This window comes from Danio rerio, chromosome 17 (genome assembly GCF_049306965.1).
Source record: "Danio rerio strain Tuebingen ecotype United States chromosome 17, GRCz12tu, whole genome shotgun sequence".
NCBI classification, from domain to species: domain Eukaryota; kingdom Metazoa; phylum Chordata; class Actinopteri; order Cypriniformes; family Danionidae; genus Danio; species Danio rerio.
Genome location: NC_133192.1, coordinates 48,078,227 through 48,098,024, shown reverse-complemented (window position 1 = coordinate 48,098,024; position 19,798 = coordinate 48,078,227). Strand labels below are relative to the sequence as shown.

Genomic DNA, 19,798 nt, shown 5'->3' with positions numbered 1-19,798 from the left:
TGAAATATTTTGTGTTCAAATTGTCTGCACTAAAATACAAGTCAAAGCAAATTTAGAAATCACTACTTTTTTCATACTGTCACAACTTTGTCTTATTTGGGGTTGTGTATGACCAACTATAGGTTGTCCTTTGTTTAGTGACCTCAATGGGAAGCACAGATTCATTACTGTCTACAAGCAGACACTGTCTGCTTATAAATAGCTCTTCATCTATACTCCTCTTGTAATTTGTTTTCTAAGCTTGACTTACATAATGCTTGACCTCATTATGGTTCAGAAATTACATTTGCTCTGAAAAGTATAACTTAAGCGTTGAACATTGAATGTGCATATTAGACCCAAAAGCTAAAATCTTGAGGGCTGAAACGGGAGGTTTGTGGTACTTTTATTGGAAGTGTTCATGCATATGATGCTTTCTAGGTCAGTGATTTAATCTAATAGAGTTCTATAGATGAAATTCTAAAGATGAGCCTTGAACAATTTACTACGTAGTGAATAATATATGTTTATTAAATGTTTTCTGTGTTTTGTGATTTAGAAAGGCTTTCGGTTTGCATAAAGGCATTTTTTATCTCTTCTATGGCTACTTTTAATGTTGAATGTTTACCTTTAAAATTATTTCAAAACATGAAAACTTTTTACAGTAAGACTTTTGAGTTGTTAAAAAGCACATTTTAGATCAGCTTCATTTTGTCTCATTTCATTTTGTCACAGTTGAGTACACTTAGATGTACTTAAGTTTATCTTAAAATGTACTTAATACTAATTTTTAGTACATCAAATACAAAATTAGTTTGTGAAAATAGAGCACTTTTAATACAGTATTTAGCACACTTTTTTTACAATATGAATATTCTTTTAATATATTACTATTATACTTTAATTTAGTCATAAATATATTTAAATGTTTAAAATTAGGGTTCAAGTGTATTTCTAGTTGTAACTAAACATAAATTTTTAAAATACAGATGTAGTATGTTAAAAGCACATTTTAGTTAAATTTCAGGGTCTCAAAATAGCACAGTTGAGTGCACTTAGATGGTATTAAGTTTATCTTAACATATACTTAATACTAACTTTTAGTACATTAAGTGCAAAATTAGTGTGTGAAAATAGAGCACTTTTAGTACATTACTGAAAAGTGTACCAAGTAAACTTAAATAAAGTGCATTTTAGTGCACTTTTTTTTTTTTTACCTGGGATAATGTGTGTACAAAGAAAACAGCATCTGTGCTTCATCAAAACACTTTAATCGTTTTGTGCAATAAACCACCAAAGTCCAAAAAATACCTTATGGAAGGGAACAAAAACTTAGCAAAAACTGAGAACACAAAAATATAAATAAGATGCAACATTACAGCACCTATATTAAGTGTAAAGACATTTTGGGAAAATGTACTTCTACTTAAAATTACTTAACTTAAAATTACCACACCCAAAATCAATTTAGGTGTTAGTGATAATATTGCATTCACATTAAGTGTACTTAAGTACAATTTTTGGGAAAATGTACTTCTACTACAATACATTACTAATAGATTTTTTATATGTTAACTTATTTTAAAATTAGGATTAGTATGTAAACAGTGTACTAAAATCAACTAATGTGTAAAGCATTTAAAGCACACTTTTGAAAAACACACTAATAAAAGTCTTTTGGATGTTTTTTCTGTAGTGTACTTTATTGTAGTACACTAAAAAATTATTTAAGTATTACTGGTATTTGGTATTGTCAAGGGACAGTCATTATAGAGACGGAGTATAGCAGTTCCGTTCCCCTCCTCTGGGATGAAGGGTTACTTCTGTAACCTCGAACGTTTCCCTTCGGTTGGGGAACTTCAGTGCTATACAGTGGATTTGATTTTGAAAATCCACGTATGAGAGAACTATGGAAAGCGCCATAATGACTGCACCTTACCAACGCCCCCGATGAGGGGATAGTCAAGCAAGCGTAACGCACCCACATCATGGGAGGCGCGGTCCTCCAACGTGTCCCTGTCCCTAATTTATCCTACTTCAACAGAAGTTTTACGGATTTAGATAAATTTTTTGGGAAGTCGTGAGCGTCTATATAATTCTAGGAAAATACGACAGTATATTGGGAAGCGCCCAATCCCGATAGGGAGGACGCTGCGGAGGCCATCCACTACCCAAGGGGGAAATAGATGTCAAACTTTACATATGGACTAGCCCTAAGAAGGGGGAGTACGCATAGAAAAAAAAAAGTGGTTAGCGAAGAGGGAAGACACGGGTCCACCTAGGGGGAGGGACTTAAATAGTGGCGAAATAAGCATATGGGATCGCCTAGTGGGGATCACGCATAGCAGGCACCTATACCCAAAACGCGGGCTGACCAGCGGGCAGACCTACAACGTAGTGGGCCAGGAAGTGACTCCTCCGCTGAGTCAGTGCTGGGGGCCACGGAGGAATCTGCAGGGCTCACCTGACGGGGAACTTTACTGACAGATAAAAAGGCGCACGTACCTCCGTGTTAGGGAGAATGGCTCCGCAAGCGTGTTTCAACACCCTACCGAGTTGTTTCCTCAATCACCAAAGGGGTTACCTAATACCCTTGAGGAAACCGGCTCTACTTGCAGATTGTAAAACGCACACACTCCCGGGGGACACGGCTCTCCTCTGCTTGAATAAGTGAGTGAAATGGCATCCACAATCCAGTGGGATAATCTTTGTTTCGATACGGCACTTCCCTGCTGCCGACCGCCATAACAGACAAAGAGCTGCTCAGATGATCTAAAGTTCTGAGTACGGTCCACATAAATGCACAGGGCGCAAACTGGACAAAGTAAGGAAAGGGCTGGGTCTGCCTCCTCCGAGGGCAGCGCTTGCAGGTTCACTACTTGATCTCTAAAGGGGGTGGTAGGAACCTTGGGCACATAACCCGGGCGGGGTCTCAGGATAACGTGAGAGTAGTCCGGCCCGAATTCCAGGCACGAGTTACTGACTGAAAATGCCTCCAGGTCCCCGACCCTCTTGATGGAGGCCAACGCGACCAGCAGAGCTGTCTTCAGGGACAGAAATCTTAGAGATACTGAATCGAGTGGCTCAAAGGGATCTGTGCGTAAACTCGTGAGAACGAGGGCGAGATCCCAAGAGGGCATGATAGGGGGGCAGGATGGATTAATTCGCCTAGCACCCCTGAGGAACCGGATGATAAGGTTGTGCTTTCCCACGGTGGCGCCAGCTACCGCGTTATGATAAGCGGAGATGGTGGCCACGTAAACCTTGAGAGTGGAGGGCGACAGCCTGCTGTCCAGCTTCTCTTGGAGGAAAGAGAGCACAATATTGATCTTGCAATTTCGGGGGTCTTCTCTGTGAGAGATGCACCATTCAGTGAATAGACTCCACTTCAGGGCGTAGGAGCACCTTGTGGAGGGGGCTCTAGCCTGAGTGATGGTATTAACCACCGCACTCGGTAGGTTACCTAAGTCTTCCTTGCGTCTAGGGACCACACGTGGAGGTTCCAAAGATTGGGGCGTGGGTGCCAGATGGTGCCCTGTCCCTGAGAGAGTAGGTCCTCTCTCAAAGGGATCTGCCAGGGGAGGGCCGTCGCGAGGAGGGAGAGCTCTGATATCCAGGTCCGGTTGGGCCAGAGGGGCGCAACTAGCAGAACCTGTTCCTCGTCCTTCCTGACCTTGCACAGAAACTGCACGGGCAGGCTCACTGGGGGAAACGCATATTTGCGTATGCCCTGAGGCCAGCTGTGGGCCACTGCATCCATGCCGAGAGAGCCCTCGGTCAGGGAAAAAAACAACTGGCAATGAGCATTCTCGGGGGAAGCAAACAGATCGATCTGTGCCTCCCCGAATCGCGGCCATATCAGCTGGACAGACTCCATTCTCCAGGGCGTAACAGCTGCCGTGAGAGCGCATCGGCTGCACGGTTGAGCGTGCCTGGAACGTGAATGGCGCAAAGCGATTTCAGCCGCGGGTGACTAAAGAGGAGCAGACGGCGGGCAAGCTGAGACATGCGGTGAGAGCGCATACCCCCATGCGGTTAATATACGCCGCCGCCATCATACTGTCCGTCCTGACCAGCACGTGTTGCCGCTCCAGCACGGGTAAAAAGCGGTGGAGAGCGAGGAACACAGCCAACAGCTCTGTGCGATTGATGTGCCAATGCAACTGGGCACCCTTCCACAGGCCCGCAGCTGCATGCCCGCGACACACGGCCCCCCAACCCATGTTGGAAGCATCTGTTGAAACAACAACATGGCTGGACGCCTGTTCTAGAGGCACACCGGCCTGTAGGAACAAGGGGTCAATCCAAGGGCTGAGGGCGCAGCGACACAGCGCAGTGACAGAGACCCGGTGTGTGCTCACGTGCCATGCGCGTCTTGGGACCCGATCGTGAAGCCAGTGCTGAAGTGGTCTCATATGGAGCAATCCGAGCGGCGTGACAGCGGCTGCGGATGCCATATGCCTCAGGAGCCTCTGAAAGAACTTTAGTGGGACCACAAGTTTGCTGTCGAGCTCTCTCAGACAGTTCAGCAACAGGCGAGCGCGTTCCTCGGAGAGGTGCGCTACCATGGTGATCGAGTCCAGCTCCATCCCGAGAAAAGAGATCTTCTGCACGGGGGCGAGTTTGCTCTTTTCTCGTTGGACCTGAAGCCCCAATAGGCAGAGATGCCGAAGCACCTTGTCTCTGTGCATCAACTGCTCCCGCGAGTGGGCTAAAATCAGCCAGTCGACGAGATAATTGAGTATGAGGATGCCCGCGAGCTGAAGGGGCGCTAAGGCACCCTCCGCGAGTTTAGTGAAGACCCGCGGAGACAGAGAGAGCCCGAAGGGGAGGACCTTGTACTGCCACGCTTGACCCTCGAACGCAAACCGCAGAAATTGGCGGTGGCGTGGAATAATGGAGACATGGAAATACGCGTCCTTCAGGTTTATGGCTGCAAACCAATCCTGAGGACGAACGCATTGGAGAATGCGCCTCTGCGTGAGCATTCTGAATGGCAGCTTGTGCAGACAGCGGTTCAAAACGCGCAGATCTAGGATTCGTCGTGACCCACCGCTCTTTTTGGGTACGATGAAGTATGGGCTGTAAAACCCACTCTCCATCCCGACTGGAGGAACTGGCTCGATTGCACCCTTCGCCAGGAGGGCAGCAATCTCCGCTCGCAAGACAGGGGCAGACACGGAGTTGACCCTGGTGAAATACACGCCCGTGAACTTGGGGGGCCGTTTCGCGAACTGAATCGCGTAACCGAGTCTGATTGTGTGTATGAGCCACCGCGAGGGGCTGGCCCGCGCGAACCAGGCAGGCAGAGCCCTCGCTAATGGAGTCATCGCTACAATCGCTGACGTACCAGCGGTGGGGCAGCGCAGAGTGGGTGTGCTGTTCCGGGAAGCATGAGGGTGCCGCGGAAGAGCTGGAGGAGAGCGATTCGCTCTGGCTCCGCACCCTGACTCCAGAGAGGGGGCTAGAGGGCTGAGGGAAGGGAGACCATCCCCCCAGCGCTCGTGAGCCACTGGCGAAACACATAGAATCTGCGAGCCGAAGGCAGCGCGTCCTGAACTAGCAAAGTTCGTGCTGTCACATCCGGGGAAGGGGAAAAGTGCTATTTCATTGATGTTTTGGTGGCACTGAAAAGTACCGTTGGGATCGGGGCGAACTTTGTCAACATCACGCATATCGGCCAGGTTTAGCCAGAGGTGGCGTTCCTGAACCACAAGTGTGGAAATCGTCCTTCCCAGCACACATGCGGCGGACTTTGTAGTCTGAAGAGCATAGTCGGTTGCGGTGCGCAGCTCATGTAGTAAGCCTGGGTTAGACCCGCCCTCATGCAGCTCGGCCAGCGCCTGCGCTTGGTAGCGCTGGTAGGTGGCCATCGCGTGCAAAGCAAAAGCAGCCTGGCCCGCAGCCTTATAAGCTCTGGCTCCGAGGGAGGCAGACAACCTACAGGCTTTGGACGGGAGAGGCATAGAGGCGCCATGCGGACAGAGATTGACCGCAATAACGCTCTCCACTGACGGGATAGCCTCATACCCCCTGGCAGCTCCACCGTCAAGGGCGGTGAGGGCGGAGGGCGCGCAGCACGGGCAGAGAAAGGTGCCCTCCAAGACTGCATGAGCCTACTGTGCACTTCCGGGAAGAAGGTGAATGAGGCTTCGAAGGCTTTGCCTTCTGGTCCTCTACGTTGCACCCATCTAGTCGATCTGGCTGCGGAGCTGGGGGATGAACCAGCTCCAACCCCACGGCCGAAGCAGCCCGCTAAAGCACGGCTAACATTCCGGATCCGATTTGACGGCGCTCACCTGCCCGGAGGGAGCGAGCGGGTCCGGATCTTCGTCGGACAGTAAAAGCCCACCCTCCGATGCCGCGGAGGACATCTGATCTCTGATGTCAGCGAGCGTGAGAGCTACCATCAGGTTAGACGGATCACTCCCACTGCCGGAAGCTTGGATGGAGCGCTGTGAGGAGCGAGAGGTCTGCGAGCCCTTGGGCAGCGGATTATCTCCCACTGGAACCCTCAGATCTGCCCGAGCGCCTGCTGCTTTTTTAGAACAGGAGGCAACTGGGGTGGCTCGCTGTCTTAGCTGTGCAATGGTCATGGCATTGCAATGACGACATGAACCGCCCGCGAGCACCGCATTAACATGCTGGACCCCCAAACATGTAATGCAGTGATCGTGTTCAGTGTACATTCGGAGCGCCATACTGAAAAGGACGTGCTGCATGACTGTGTTGCTCTTTTAAGAAAGTTGCAACAATACGCACTGCTCTGGAGGACCGGACCCAAAGAACCGCAGGCAAGGGAGAAACCCGGCTCGACCGTCTGCCGCCGCGAAAACCCACTCTGGACCGGGAGACACTCGTTTGCTCTGAAGTCGCTGAACCAGCAAGAGGAACCCTCATCGACTCGATCAGAAAGTCTCTGAAGCGAAAAGGATGGCGTTTGCTCGCTCCAGGTGTGCTTATATGCTGGGATAATTGCCAATGAAGCACACCTGTGCAAGCTTACGCTGCCAATTTATTGCATTCATTGGCCCGTTCAATACTCTTGCAGACAAGCGGCTTCTGAACCGAAACCTCCCATACGTGGTTTTTTAAAATCAAATCCACTTTATAGCACTAAAGTTCCCCAACCGAAGGGGAACAACAGTTTCTGTTGTTTAGTAATTTTTTTCTCTACTAAATAAAAAAATCTGTTGCTTGACGATTGTAGGTCTAAATAAATAAATGGTCACACTTCATTTTGATGGTCCGTTTGTTGAATTAAGTTACATTGCATCTACATGCCAACTAATTCTCATTAGATTATAAGTAGACTGTTAGGTTAGGGTTGGGGTTGGGGTTAGGGTTAGAGTAAGTGTAAGTTGACTTGTACTTGCAAAGTTTCTTATAGTCAATTAAATGTCTGTTGAAGAAGCAGTATCAACAGATATTAAGCAGACAGTCTACTAATACTCAAATGGACTATTAAAATAAAGTGTTACCAAATAAATGAACTGGATTACTTTTCTTGCAAAGCAACAATCTCTAACAAAGTTTTTGAGGTTAGTTAAAAAAAACCTCAACGCTTGAATCTTGACAATTAGCAAATGTAAAGAAAAGTGCTCTTAACATCAAAACACAACATAATACAAAAATAATTATTCAATAATAAGTTATGTTTAAATTAAATCAGCAAATGGCAATAAATAAATCAATAAAATATTGCATTTACATTTACATTTAGTCATTTAGCAGACGCTTTTATCCAAAGCGACTTACAAATGAGGACAAGGAAGCAATTTACACAACTAAGAGCAACAATGAATAAGTGCTATAGGCAAGTTTCAGGTCTGTAAAATCTAAGGGAAGTATTAATGGTATTAGTATTTTTTTTTTTTTTTTGTACAGTTAGTGTGATATTCAAAGAGGCAACTGCAGATTAGGAAGTGAAGTGGAGACTAAATAGTTGAGTTTTTAGTCGTTTCTTGAAAGTAGTGAGTGACTCTGCTATTCTGATGCAGTTAGGGAGTTCATTCCACCAACTGGGCAGATTGAGCGTGAGCGTTCGCGAAAGTGATTTCTTCCCTCTTTGGGATGGAACCACGAGGCGACGTTCATTCACAGAACGCAGGTTTCTGGAGGGCACATAGATCTGCAGAAGTGAGAGCAGATAAGAAGGAGCAAGGCCAGAGGTCACTTTGTAGGCAAACATCAGAGCTTTGAATTTGATGTGAGCAGCAACTGGCAGCCAGTGCAAACGGACTAGCAGCGGAGTGACATGTGCTCGTTTAGGTTCATTGAAGACAACTCGTGCTGCTGCATTCTGGAGCAGTTGAAGAGGCTTGATAGAGTTAGCTGGAAGCCCAGCTAGTAGAGAGTTGCAGTAATCCAGTGTGGAGAGAACAAGAGCTTGAACAAGGAGTTGAGCTGCATGTTCAGATAAGAAGGGTCGGATCTTTCTGATGTTATAGAGTGCGAATCTGCAAGATCGAGCAGTTCTAGAAATGTGGTCAGAGAAGTTTAGTTGGTCATCAATCGTTACTCCAAGGCTTTTCACCATTTTGGATGCAGTAATGGTTGCCCCATCCATCTGGATTGAAAAGTTATGGTGTAGAGACGAGTTGGCAGAAACTACAAGCATTTCCGTTTTTGCGAGATTCAGCTGAAGATGAAAGGTGAAATATCCAACAGGCAGGCTGAGATACAAGCTGGAACCGAGGGATCATTAGGATGAAAAGAGAGGTATAGCTGGGTATCATCAGCATAGCAGTGGTAGGAGAATCCATGTCTCTGGATGACTGGTCCTAGAGATGATGTGTAGATGGAGAAGAGAAGTGGCCCCAGAACAGAGCCTTGAGGTACCCCAGTGTTTAGATGCTGTAGGTTGGACACCTCTCCCTTCCAAGACACCCTGAATGACCTGTCAGAGAGGTAAGATCTGAACCATTGTATAACAGTGCCCGCAACGCCCAGTGACTCGAGCGTAGATAGCAGGATCTGGTGGTTGACAGTGTCAAAAGCAGCTGACAAGTCCAGCAAAATGAGGACTGATGATTTAGAGTCTGCTTTAGCCATTCTGAGATCCTCCACGACCGAGAGCAGGGCAGTCTCAGTTGAGTGGCCTTTCTTAAAGCCGGATTGCTTGTTGTCCATGAGATTGTTTTGAGTAAGAAAGTCCAGAACTTGATTGAACACTACTTTCTCCAGAATCTTGGCCATGAATGGAAGCAGGGATACTGGTCTGTAGTTTTCAAGTAGCGTATGGTCCAGGTTGGGTTTCTTTAGCAGTGGGGTTACCCTAGCCTGCTTAAACGAAGTGGGGAATAAACCAGAGTCAAGAGATGTGTTAATTATGTGAGTCAGTGTTGGTATGACTGCAGGAGAGATGGCTTGCAAGAGATGAGAGGGAATGGGATCGAGTGGACAGGTGGTTGCATGGCTAGATAGCACGAGTTTGGACACCTCAGACTCAGAGAGCTGGGAAAAAGAGGTGAGTGTGTGAGGTGTTGGTGTTGTATCTTGCGTGTTTGTTGTAGGTGCAGCAAATTGAGCACTGATTTTTGCAGTTTTGGTGCAAAAGAATGTAGCAAAGTCATCAGTAGTAAGTGTGGAGGATGCGGGTGGAGGAGGAGGATAGAGGAGGGAGGAAAATGTTTTAAAAAGTAGGCGAGGATTAGTGGCATTGTTGATTTTCAGACGGTAATATGTCTGCTTTGCAGAAGTAACCTCAGCTGAGAAAGAGGATAGAAGAGTTTGGTATGTTAAGAGCTGTGCAGGATTTTTAGTTTTCCGCCAAATTCTCTCTGCAGCCCGCAGTTTTGAGCGATGCTCATGGAGAGCATCCGAGAGCCAGGGTGCAGGAGGACTGGCACGGGCTGGCCTGGATGCAAGAGGACATAATCGGTCTAGACATGATGCTAGTGTGGAGCAGAGTGTATTAGTGGCACTGTTCGAATCAAGTACAGTGAGTTTGCGAGATGGAGGAAGAGAGTCCGAGACAATGGTGGATAGTCTATTGGGTGAGAGAGATCGTAGGTTTCTGCGAAAGGTAACCAGTGTTGGAGTGTGTGGCGGCTCAGGAGTAATGTGGATGTTGAGAGACAGAAGGAAATGATCCGATATTTGTAGTGGAGTTACTATTGTTTGATCAGTGAAGCAGTGTCGTGTGTAAATAAGGTCTAGCTGATTACCTGATTTGTGGGTAGCAGAAGTAGGTGCTCTTTTTAGGTCAAAAGAGGCAAGCAGAGTCTGAAAGTCTGCAGCTTGCGGTTTGTCAACGTAAATGTTGAAGTCACCTAGCACCAACAAGGGAGTGTCAAAATTAGAAAAAGATGAGAGAAGAACATCCAGTTCATCTAAGAAGTGACCTAATTTACCTGGTGGGCGGTAGATGACAACCACATTTATGTAGAAGGGGTGGATAATGGTGACTGCATGGAATTCAAAGGAGCTGATTGTTGGCAGGGACGGTATCAGAGTAAATTTCCATTCTTTGGAAATTAGTAGTCCCGTCCCACCCCCTCTCCCTGTCTGACGAGGAGTGTGGGAAAAAGAGAAATTAGCAGAAAGAGTTGCATGTGTAGCAGTGTCCTCCGGCCTCAACCAGGTCTCAGTTAGAGCCATGAGATTATAGTCAGAATATGTAGCTATGGAGGTAATAAAATCTGCCTTGTTAACAGCTGATTGACAATTCCAGAGGCCCACAGAGAGAGAGAGAGTTGTGAAATAGTAGATACATGTATAGAACGAAGGTTGTGAGGATTACGCCTGCAGCGTACCTCTCGTGTTTTGCGAGTGTTAGTAACAACAGGAATTAGAAAACACATAATAAAAGTGCACTGACAACAAAAAGAAGTGTAAAGATAAAGTAAAACAAGAAAGTAAAGTACTCAAGTGTTTTGTCGGTGTCTTTGCTCGTTGGAGTCGCGCAGGTAGAGTCGATGGTCTTTACACTCGTCGGTCTTCACACGAGGCGGTCTTAACACGAGGCTGCCACGACCGCTGCCGCGGTTAACTAGTTGTTTATATAACCCCAAAGCACTAGCTGATTGAATTCAGCTGGACACGCCTCGAGAGTCAAAACAAGGGCCGAAACTGAGGTGGACGACGCGAAACCGCGTCTGCGTTCGCTACACAAGCTCTTATAGTAATCAAGGAAACAGTGGCTAAACACTTCTAGTATGATACACAACTGAAAGCAAGTTTAAATGTCCTACAACTTTACACAAACAGCTGAAAACAAGTCCTCAAACCATACACAACAACTGAAACAAGTCTTAAATGTACTTACAGGCTGCTGATCTAGATGCTAAAGTGCTTCTCCTGCCGACTAATGCTAGCGTGCTCACTATATAGTGGTTACCTGGCATTTGGACACGCCTCCTGAGTCAAAACAAGGGCCGAAACTGAGGCGGACGACGCGAAACCGCGTCTGCGTTCGCTACACAAGCTCTTATAGTAACCAAGGAAACAGTGGCTAAACACTTCTAGTATGATACACAACTGAAAGCAAGTTTAAATGTCCTACAACTTTACACAAACAGCTGAAAACAAGTCCTCAAACCATACACAACAACTGGAACAAGTCTTAAATGTACTTACAGGCTGCTGGTCTAAATGCTAAAGTGCTTCTCCTGCCGACTAATGCTAGCGTGCTCACTATATAGTGGTTACCTGGCGTTTGGACACGCCTCCCGAGTCAAAACAAGGGTCGAAACTGAGGCGGACGACGCGAAACCGCGTCTGCGTTCGCTACACAAGCTCTTATAGTAACCAAGGAAACAGTGGCTAAACACTTCTAGTATGATACACAACTGAAAGCAAGTTTAAATGTCCTACAACTTTACACAAACAGCTGAAAACAAGTCCTCAAACCATACACAACAACTGAAACAAGTCTTAAATGTACTTACAGGCTGCTGGTCTAGATGCTAAAGTGCTTCTCCTTCTCCTTCTCCTTCTATTGTTATATACTGTCACTATTTTAATCCTAATTTGAATAACATAGGCACCCAGCCATTGTGTTACTTTTTAAATTAATATTAAAGGCCAGCTTTAACTCAATAGACAAGGCGTGCATGGTGCGATTTGTTAGTATTTTCAGACTAATGCAACAGTGATTTTCATGTTTTGCGCATTTAGTTTTTCTACTTACAAAGTCCACCATGTAATTAGCAAATGCACTATGGAGCAACACAACTGACTCTTAAAGGGAATGTGAGATGAGACTCTGATTGGTTTATGCTCAAAACAAGCACATAGCACTCAATTTTGGGGATTTACACCTACCTAACTTTAAATAGTAACAGTTCCTGACTCCAGTAAGCTGCAAACACAAATTATGTATTATAATAAAGTTATACATTATGAAGTCATCAGGAAACATTTTTTTATTGCTCAATATTTATTTTCCATATACAAACACAGGAATACATTAATGTAATGTCCTAGAAAAAATATTACATTAATCAATGAAAGCTAAGTATTTCAAGAGTTTAAATTTTAAATTTGATGAAGATAGCATACAAAATGAGATTTTTGTAAAGTTTTGGGAGGCTATGTCGATGTCCTTCTCTCCCTCATCGTCAGAAGCACTTTCTCAAAATTGATCTTCCCAAGCTAAAACATTTACAGTTGCTGAATGATTTGGTTTACATTTATATTTTATGTATCTTTGGAAAGAAAACACTCTGGGCTTTATTATTCGTCATCTAGAGTTTATAATGCTCAAAATGAAGAAATTAGTTATAGATGCTTAATTAATGTAAAAAAAAATTGCACTACACTAAACACTTTATTTTTTCATAAACAAAGATGTGAAATTTGTTTTGGAGCAACATAGAAAAGTAATAGGTCGAAAGCGACACATCTTCTGCGTATATGTTTAGAATTTGATGCCAATATCATGGAAAATGAAATTTCTGTAATTATTTTTCTGAGATAAGGTCTTGTGATTTTCTCCCTCTCCTTGTTTGTGGAGCAGGTCTGATGACCACGCACTAAAGGTTTCACATACTACAAATTTTTTAATTGTAAAATAATGAGCAGAAGCGTATAGTACGAATGATTTATTTGAGGACAAGTATTACATTGTGTGAAATAGGTTCCGTGCAAATGCTACAAAAAAGTCACTCACCGTTGGAAAAACCTAAATTAAGTCTTCATCCACATCATGTAAGAATCAGCTCTCCTTAGAAACATGCTACTTCGTTTACTTTTTGCAAACGAGCAGCTCCGCCGTTTGAGCTTGAGCTGTTAGCAGCTGTGCGTGCAGGGGACAGATGCATCTCACCGAACCAGTAACAGCATTGTTACTGTATTGTTACAGTAACCATTGGCTAAATTTTCTGTCAGTCAAGCTTCTGGGAACTGATCGATAACAATGACATGCAGATGGCCAAAATACTCGGCTTTGTTTAGATTTTAGTAACTATAACTTAGATTTTTTTATTCAGTTTGTGGTCTCATTTTTTCTGTAACACTGTAGCTATGACATCAACTGGCCTTTTACTACAAAGATGCAGTATTCGCGTGTAAGTACCATGGTAAAACAGTGTAAACAATAGGTCTCCGACAGAAACGGTGACATAAACAAATGAATAACCATCCATAATTCAACACTAATGTGTTGGTGGACTAATTGTTTTGATGGGATGTTTTTCTGTGGACTCTAACCTTTCAAAATAAACTTTGATGTACAGCAATGAATGCGTGTGTGTGTTTTTATTACATGATATGTACATATTAATAAGCGTTTTCTGTAAAACTTACACAAATTTAGCAAAAACATTCTTTATAAGCTTTCCGTTGAAAAACAACTTGCTGCAATGGGTGCTTGGGGGTTAGCTTTAAACTGATGTCCAGTTGTTCAAGATTACTTTTGTTCTTTTTGGTGTAATCTATTCATAAACATTGACATGTGGAAAACAGTGCCTCACTGTGTCCTTGTCGGGGCGCTGGCTAAAGGGTTAAGAGAATAAATACAACCTTGTTAGACCATGTACCGAGGCGCAAACCGTATTCGTCCTTAAATTAGCAAAGTGGATTCAGACATGCCTTAATGCTTTTTCGCCATGCGCTTTAGACTTTTTGCTTAGATCATTAAAATAGAGCCCAATGGGTTCTTTCCATTTTACTCAAGTTTTGCTTGAAATAACCCAAAGACCCAATTTTAGAGTATAATAATAATATGCAGCAATGAAAGCTTTGAACTCACAAACCTTTTTAATTTCAGCAATATCAGATTCTTTATGCAGACTACTGTGACTAGTTGGAACAACATTCAGGATTGTGTTAATCTGACATGAGTTTGCATGTAGTTTCAAGGAAATCACATTTCTTCAATACCCCTGTCTGAGACTAAAAAAGACTTTGTAAATATGTAGCGCTTTCCACAGTGAGGTGAATGTATTAACTTACAGCTTGAGCTTTTTCCACATTTCTATGTAGTCATAAAGAAAAGCAGTTTTTCATATCTCATGACACTGAAGACTTTGAACTTGTTGCAGGTGGGCGATGCTGCTGCTTCTCTCCGGATGGCAAAGCTCTGGCTGTGGGTCTCAATGATGGCAGTTTCCTCATCGTCAATGCAGACACTCTTGAAGACCTGGTGTCATTTCATCACCGCAAAGACATCATATCAGAAATACGCTTCTCTCCTGGTTAGTTTATGCATTAATATCAATTGGGGAAACAGGGGCGATTCTAACTTTTTTTAGCATAATTTTTTAGAACTCACAGATTGCTTCAAATGCTGTCATTTATTTATACAAGATACAGGTAGAGGCAGTAGGGGATATAGTACCATTACTTGTAAAAAAAAAAAAAAAAACTTAGTGTAGTAGAGTAAAAGTATCTTTTGTAAATACTACTCGAAATATGAGTAAAAAGTAGTAATTCTAAAAGTATGAGCGAGTATAACACTGTGACAATTATGTGAGATTGATTTAATGTGAGAACACATTACATGAATCCATACCTGACTACTACCTGACAAAACTCTTGTTGCCTATTCAAGTTATATGAACAACAAATAATAATTTGACTTTAATTGATCATTTGGTATAAGAAGTGACTTATATAAAAAGCGAAGGACTCTAGATTAAACTTATTTTAATAATTATTAATATGAAATAATGTAAAGTATAAAAAATAAAGTCATTGTGCAGTGGAAAAATAATTAATATTCTATATGACTCTGATGAGCTTGGAGGACTGCATCCATACATCTCTGCAATGACTCAAATAACTTATTAATAAAGTCATCTGGAATGGCAAAGAAAGCGTTTTTGCAGGACTCCCAGAGTTGATCAAGATTCTTTGGATTTTTCGTCAGTGCTTACCCTAGACATGTTCAATAATGTTCATATCTGGAGATTTTGCTGGCCAATCCTGGAGCACCTTGACCTTCATTGCTTTCAGGAATTGATTTGGAGGCTGAAGTATGAGAAGGAGCGCTACACTGTAAAAAATAAATCCGTAAAATTTATGGTAAAAAAACGGCAGCTGTGGTTGCCAGTACTTTACCGTTAAAAACATGGTACAAACCGTAAAAGTAATTTTTCATTTTTACGGTAAATTACTGTATTTATTCATTTTTAGGGGTAATATGTCTGTACTTTGAATAATCAACATCTACACATCTTTTGTTACACAGTTAGACAAGTTAGCACACCCAGATGCAGGTGGTGATGAGGAAGTTACATAAAGAGCCAATGCTCATCACAATCAACTTTTCCCACAAGCAGAAAAGAGTATCGGCAAATAGAGGGTGCTCAGTGTCATTCATACAGCTACTAAACACCAGTATGGTAACACGTATAAAATTAAAGTCATGAAATAAACATTGTTTATCAACATTAGATGTAATATAAATCTCTATTGTACATAACTGATGGGGAAACAACTAAAAAGATCCATATTAATGTCAACCAAATGCATAAAAAGTGATGTGCCATGCAGGGAATTCTGGAAAAGTCAATTTACGGTTATTCGCCGTATATATTAAAGAAACATACCGTTAACCAGATGAGGACTATTTATGCTTTTCTACTGTAGCATTTGTACTGTAGCATTTTTACAGTTTTTTACCGTTGAAATTACAGACATTTTTTACAGTGAATCCTGCTAAAGAATTTGCCCTCTCTTGTGGTTTTGTTATGTAATGGGCAGTACAAATGTCTTGATACCTCAGGCTGTTGATGTTGCCATCCACTCAAAAAAAAAAATCAAAGTGATGACTATTTATGCTTTGTAAATCCCTTATAAATGACAATTAAAAGCTTGGTATCAAATAAAAAAAATAATCTTTGCAATCCTATCTAAAAAATAAAATAACAGTAAAATCACTGTAAAAATTGGATAAAACAACAATATAATATTTTAACAATATAATATGACACTACATTTTAATGTTATTTATAGTGAAGTTTAAACTGTACAGTATTTTTATTTTAGATAAGATTGCAAAGATTAATATTTTATTTGATACAGTTTCATTTGTGCATCTTCAAATAATTAGACATGAATTAAGTCGTTTATTTTCTTTTTTTCTGTTTAGAATTTAACTGAGCCTTTAATTGTCATTTATAAATGATTTATAAAGCATAAATAGTCCTCACTTTAGATTAGGTCCCAAAACTGGATCAAGTTGAGTTAATAAAGCATTTATTAACATACGTAGTAACCTTTACAATATGCCTTAACGATAAAATACAGAAATGTTGATTTCAATAGTTTACTAATCATTTAGTTTACTAATCATTTATCAATCTGAGGTAATAAAGCATTTTTAACACACAAATATACAGTTAGCACAGTAAATGCCTGAATAATAAGATTTATAAATGCTAATTTTAATAGTTTATTAATCATTTCCTAACTCATTCTGAATAATCTTTAAAAACCACCAACTTATCTTAAATAACTGGTTCGTAAATAATGCAATACTTAATTTACTAATGAAAAAATAGTAATTACAAAGTATGAAAAAAAACAATTAAGCACATTATACATTTGGTAATAAGTCAATAATACAGCGTTTGTAGCTGCAGTTATAAACTGCTTACCAATGTTTATTAATATAGAGCTTATTGGTAATGCTTAATAATTGATTCATAGTGTGTAAGTATTATAAAGTGTTACCATAACTTTTAATGACCAAAACAAGACATATTTATTTACAGAGTGTTCATTCGGACGTCAGACCAAAGTTAAAACAAACACGTTACAAGAACAGAGCATTTACAAACTTAACATCTATAGCTGCATCACCCTAGATTTTTGAACCCATTATCTTGGCATGCTAGTCTAGAAATCTTACTGCTTCACCAAATCACTTGAAGCCTCAACTGTACAATGTGGGGTTTAATACCTCAATTTGCATAACTGTTTCTTTGCTGAAGCTTTTCCAGAGCAATACTAAAAAAATACCACTAGGTGTCGCTTTAGAGATGTTTTGAAACGTCTTAAAGTTTCGACAAATTTGCTTTGACTGTTTCAGTGTTTCATGAACCTTCACCTTGCCCACCACTAGATTAAACATGGGAAGACTAGACTAAACTAGACAGGTAAACAACAAGACTCAGCAATGTGCGCAGGGATGAAAGGTATTTATAGTCCTGGTCATTAGTCCTTACAAGCTTCAGCTATGTGTGTGCAGTCATGGGTGATTTGGAACTGGTGTGTGGGTGAGGTGCCTGGATGGGAAATGTAATGCAGTTCAGTGGCAGAATTGTAGTTTGGGTGATAGTAAATAACCTCCAGCGATCTATAATGCTGCGTTTACACAAGACGCAGATGAAGCATTAAGCGCGAATGATTTACATGTTAAGGCAATGCAAAGAGATGAGTAGAAATCCTGTGGTGCGATACGCGTGAAAGAAGTGCCGCAAATGTCTCAATTCGAGTGAAGTGGTGCAAGTTACATATGTTAAGAGTTGAGCATTTCGTGCATGATAATGAAGAAGCGCCTGTTGTTGGTGTTACGGGGGAAAATCCTCCTGCTGACAATAGACAACAATTCTTTCAATTGAACTGAAGCACCACTGAAAGCTTCCATCATCCAGGTATAGTTTCTGGAAGAGTTTATGAACTCACAGAGCTGAGTGCACCTCTGAATGGATCTAGTGGACTCCAAACAAATTAACACTGTTTTTCAACCTTCATAAAAGCATATAAACACAGCTAACTTTACTTTTTTAATAAAATCCATGTTAGCCATTTAACGAGGAAGCTAGAGTCACTGGACTGACAGAAGCCCTGCCCATGTCGCGAATCCGTGTCTATTGTAAAGTGAATTTGATGTGTGAATGAAGTGGATTTGACATGCAAATAAAGCGAATAAACTCAAAATGATCACGATTCTATTTACGTGTGAATAGTACGATTTATCCGTGTGGGCCGCGTCTGGTATAAACACAGCAAGATAATTGGTTATTATGACAGTGTCCACTAATGTTAGTTGATTTAATTTTAACTATAGTTCAAATTATTTAAGATGGCATTATTTGCATTAAAAACATTCTATTTTATATTGTATTTTTTATAGTTTTGCTGATTACTACGCAACTATTCTAGTAACTACTCAATTTTAAATATTAAAATACATATTTCACACAATACAGTTTTAAACCAAACTATTATGAAATAGTGTAAGATTAACATGTTAAAAGAATAACCCACTAAGATCATGTGTAGATTCATTGTAATAAAAAAAAAGAGTTCACTTTGTTTCTAATTGGATCATTTGAGTATTATTATTGCCTCCTGATACAATATAGACTCCCGGTTTCCCCTACACGAGATTAATATGGTGGAAATGTCTAGAGTACTGAGAACATGAGTGTACTGTATAAATGATCAGTACTGTATAATCGTCTGATCCCTTGACTATGATTGTGCAAACTATTTTTGTACCTTTACATATGCTAATGGCGTTAATGGATATTTGCGCGAATGGCTTAACATATTAATGAGCTTGTGATATCTGGGTCATGGTAAGAGAAAAATTGAAAAGTTGCTCTCTGTATTACAGTAACAGGCAAGTATTTGGCTGTGGCTTCAGGAGACAGTTTTGTGGATATTTACAACGTGATGAGCAGCAAGAGGGTTGGCGTGTGCAAAGGCTCCATGAACTACATCACCCATCTGGACTGGGACAAGAGAGGTGAGTAAGGCACAAAAATCTGTATTTCAAACGGCAAGTTATTCAAGAGACCTTGGCCCTGACAGGGGTTTGCAGCTACAAAGCGAGCAGAAGTCATTCATCTTCAGTAAGAGTCGGGGGTTTCAGAATATATGAGTGATGGAGACAGGGATGCAATGTGTCTGGTGATGTAAGTGTGGCGAGTTTGGCTTTATGCTGTTGTGCAATATGCCAACTTGTGGAAGTGAAGATATTGGAGTCCTTGTGATTGATGGCTGTGTCAAGAATTAAGGAAAGGGGGAGACCATGTTAGAAAACTAGGAAAGACACAACACAGGCTCATTGGAAATACAGGCTTCAAAATACTTCAAAATACATTTCAGTGCAATTTCCAAGTAAATTAATGCTACTGGCAGTATGACACCAACAACTTATGTTCCTTTTCACACTATGGTATTTACAGGAATATATTATTGCAAAAAAATGTCTTGCCATTTTTTGCACAACACTAAATAAATTCCACAAAACAGCGTAATAGTCTCTATGATCTGTAATCAAATATATTTGCCTGACCTGTTGATCTCCATTTAGTCAACTTTTCTGGCATAGTAAGTTTGCTCAGTAGCTCACGTTTTTGTGCTTGTGATGCAGAGTGCTATGATTAAAGTCCGGTGAAGAATGTTTCCACAAAACAGG

The 19,798-nt window shown here is 41.7% G+C and overlaps 1 protein-coding gene across 7 annotated transcripts in view; it reads left to right on the top strand.

Moving 5' to 3' along the window:
* The window catches only part of eml5 (EMAP like 5), a 247,950-nt gene that overhangs the window by 168,224 nt on the left and 59,928 nt on the right, over positions 1-19,798 (top strand). For all 7 annotated transcript variants that reach the window (XR_012392979.1, XR_012392978.1, XM_068214625.1 and 4 more), the window contains 2 exons: positions 14,466-14,618; positions 18,992-19,123. Coding sequence is in view for 5 of the 7 variants with exons in the window: in XM_068214625.1 (XP_068070726.1) it covers positions 14,466-14,618; positions 18,992-19,123 (285 nt within the window). In the remaining 2 variants the exon portion in view is untranslated. The remainder of the gene's footprint in view (positions 1-14,465; positions 14,619-18,991; positions 19,124-19,798) is intronic.